General features: G+C 39.8%; 1 protein-coding gene across 1 annotated transcript in view; it reads right to left on the reverse strand.

Moving 5' to 3' along the window:
• Nucleotides 1-2,598, reverse strand: part of LOC129572243 (uncharacterized) — a 3,268-nt gene extending 670 nt beyond the window's left edge. The window contains exons 1-3 of the mRNA XM_055452189.1: nt 2,216-2,598; nt 547-1,969; nt 4-485 (exon numbers count right to left, since the gene is read on the reverse strand). Of these exons, the coding sequence (XP_055308164.1) occupies nt 4-485; nt 547-1,959 (1,895 nt within the window). The 5' untranslated portion in view covers nt 1,960-1,969; nt 2,216-2,598. The remainder of the gene's footprint in view (nt 1-3; nt 486-546; nt 1,970-2,215) is intronic.
• Nucleotides 2,599-3,564: the final 966 nt, after the last annotated feature.

Raw genomic sequence — 3,564 nt, forward strand, 5'->3', positions numbered from 1 at the left:
CGCAAGCAATTGGCACAGGTTTGTGATGTATACGGCTCTGGTGTAAGCACAACATCCGTTTTGCCGTTCTTTTTTAGGCTAACTATGAACTTTCGCTGATCCGGTGATCGTTTTGTTCTTTTCACACCGATTTTCGAATTTGATGGGAACGCCGCATCACCAAGGAATACAACTCCTGTCTCATTGTTTGTTATGTGTTTAGCCATCAAATCCATTTCGCGATTAGTCTCGATGTACTTGTGCAACGATAGCTGTGCGTATTTTCTTCTGGCGTATGTAGCCAATGAATCTGTCAGCATTTTGATTTTGTGCTTAATGAATGATTTCCATTGTGATCCTCGCGGCGATACGGATGTGATCGGATAGCTTTTCAAGTCGCGCTGTTCTTTGTGCACGTACTTTCTGGTCATTTTCGTGGCCTGTTTGTCGCGCATTCCTTGTCGCGCATCCCAGTGATATTGAATACTCGATAATTTGATGTTGGTCTGTGAAATGAACAACAACAATGCAAATCTATGTTAATTTTCATATGATATTTCAACTTACTTCAATTCCAGTAGCGAGAGTCCGACGCACGCAGGCCATTTTTGTTTTCTGGCCGGGATCAATTCCTGACTCATACTTGTAACCGCCTTTGCTGACTGGCTTTTCGTACTTTGCTTTGTTTTCAGACAGAGTCACGCCGGCTCCTTTGCGTTTGGGTCTGCTAAACAACACCGACACGGCACTACTGTTGGTTTGAATTTTGTGGTAAAACTCTTTCGAACCGGTTCTGAGCCGTCTGATTTTGTCCATATCGAACACAATTCCCCATGCCTCGTCTTTGTTCTCGCCTTGCTTGTAGTATGTACGATAATCAGCACGAATATCCCATCCCCGTTCTTTTCTCAACTGGCCAATGATATCAATCAAATCTTTATGGTCGAATGGTATGTGCTTCAGTTTTGTATCACTGAGTGGAATAGCGGCGAAATTCTTCACTTTTGGTATCTTCGGTACCGACGGCTCTCGATTGTTCACTGGATCACGATCGTATGCTTTCCACTGTTCACGAAGGTGAGCCGTATCGATCGAAAATTTTTCAACAATTCGTTGAATGCCTATCCACATCCACAAAGACTCGAACCAGTCCTTTTGAATGTATTCGTACATTGTGAAGTATTTTACGAATGATGGGCCACAAAGCTGAGACACTTCCTTAAACAGTATTTCCATTTTCGACTTTCGACTTTCATCATCATCATATGTCCAATCTTCATTGTACATCAAATTTTTCATCGTATTTCGAATGTCAATGTCATCGAAAGGCAAGTATGATGCATTATAAATAACGTCAAGTGGGCTTCCTTTGTGATTGAATTCATGGCACTTTACACATAGAAAGTGGGTCAATCTCACCCAACAGTGCGTCTCCAAATTTGTCTTCAAATTGGTCACATACTGGTCCTTGAGAGCATAAACTTGGCGAGTCATTTGATGGCGGCGTGGCCATTCAAAGTTGGGGCTACCTTGTGTCACCATCGCGAGAAATGCGTCTGGCATTTGGGCTGTGAGTGGATCGTTGATGTTGTCCGATGTGACACAGTTGAAACAGTCCGTTATCAAATTTGCTCCATTTTGATTCACGAAGAAGTCCAAATTGCCATCATCGAATGCTTCGTTGATTGTGTAGAGCATTAACAGCGATGCAAGATGCATGACTTTCGTAGCATTCAAGCATTTCTCGAAGAACTTATGGATCAGAAATCCTGTTTCTGTTTCTGTTAAGTTCGGATTAATTATCGAATTAAATGCCAATTTGATCGCGCCGATTTCGATTGTGCCATTTTCTGTCGACTGTTTTTCTGGATCTTCTTTCCGATTGACACGTTTTTTCTTCACAATTGAGTGCTTTTTCATCTGGACTTTGTTCTCTCTTGGCTTACCAAACGTCTTATTGTGCCGCTTACGCCTCGCCATCGCGATGGATCTAAACGAGAGAAAATAAATTGTAGAACGAATGAAATGTTTGTTGCAAGCGATTAGCGATTGTGAAATTGGTTAACGCTACGGAAATCGAAAACAATGCACTGATTGATCGCTTTAAACGAATACGATAACAATGTGATGATATTCATCAGTCCGTCGCCATAAATCATGTCGAAACATGTACACCACACGCAAAAACATGATTTTACGCTAATTTGTTGCAATTTTCTACGTTCACTAAACTCACCTCGGTCACAATAAGTCCACTTCGTATGAATCCAAACGATTTGAATAGATCAGGCTTCGTTTGCTCTCTGTCTCCCTGTCTCAATCCAGATCTCGCCTCAAAATTGCGAAATAATCTTTGGAAAAAAAAACCGCAATCCATTAATTGTAATTGGTAACAAAAAAAAATGGGAAAACTTGTTGTGATCGAATTAATTTATATTGTTTTATTCGCGTCAATCAATGCAATCGGTCTAGAATATTGCGATTTTTCCCGCTTTGAACATGTCATTACATGAAAATGTGAACCGGTATGACGAAACAACAATTTCACAACAATTTCCAAAATAATCCACAATTTAATTTGTGCAAAAACTCTATTCTTAGCCGTACATACCTGAAAAAGGGTTTTGGTCTCGCAATTAAAGCAACTAACTCGCAAAAAAATTGCCTTTTTTCGTTTAATGTTCACTCAAAGAAATGTGCGTCAATTTCTTGACAATGTTCCTACACCAATGAGCCGCTGTGCTGATCGACATTCACAAAACGAATCGTTCGGCCTCAATGTTTCATCCTTTGAACACCACATTTGATTGGCGTGACGGTTGCTGCGTCAAAACTGCTGTTTTACGAATTGGAAACAGAAAGGGAAATCTCCAAAGAGAAGCAAAATGTTTTTGCTTCGACAGTTTTTTATACTGAAAATGATTATTATATCGTGCATATTTCTAGAGCTAATGAATAGTTTGAAGATTTCAAGTGACATTTACAATTGAAAATGTTGCACAACGGTTCTGATTTCTCAATTGATTCAAAGATGAAAACGATCAAATCTGTTGTACATATGAACCCGTGAGCATAAAAACAACGTATTGACTCTTCGCCGATGAATACGAAACGCAAAAAAATCGCCGAACAAAGTGAAACACCAATCTGTTATTGGATCAATATGAAGCATGAAATCGTTGGCTACTATTTTATTCACGTTGCGCTTTATTTCGAAGCGCGGCAAGTGTTTCATTTTGTTCCAGTAACAGAACGTTGTATCACTTTGTTCGGCGACGCGCTCAATGTACTGTTTTGGAAAAATATGCATGATTTGATACAGTTTTGAGTCCATTGGTATATTAAACTATTCATTTTAACACAACACCCATTCTATTTCGCTCACACTTACGTGCACTTTAACGTTGCTGAAACATGTACGTTCTTGTTTCTTTACTGCGCACATCTTTTTAACAGTAAAGCAGACTACTTTGTTATACGGGTAAAAATTGCACGTAAGTGTGAGCGAAATAGAATGGGTGTTGTGCGTCCGTGTTTTGGCCATGTATAGATTTCACTATATAAACCAATGTATTCACAGCGGCG

Source organism: Sitodiplosis mosellana, unplaced genomic scaffold (assembly GCF_009176505.1).
Source record: "Sitodiplosis mosellana isolate CC-2019 unplaced genomic scaffold, AAFC_SMos_1.0 Smas_scaffold_4545, whole genome shotgun sequence".
NCBI lineage: Eukaryota > Metazoa > Arthropoda > Insecta > Diptera > Cecidomyiidae > Sitodiplosis > Sitodiplosis mosellana.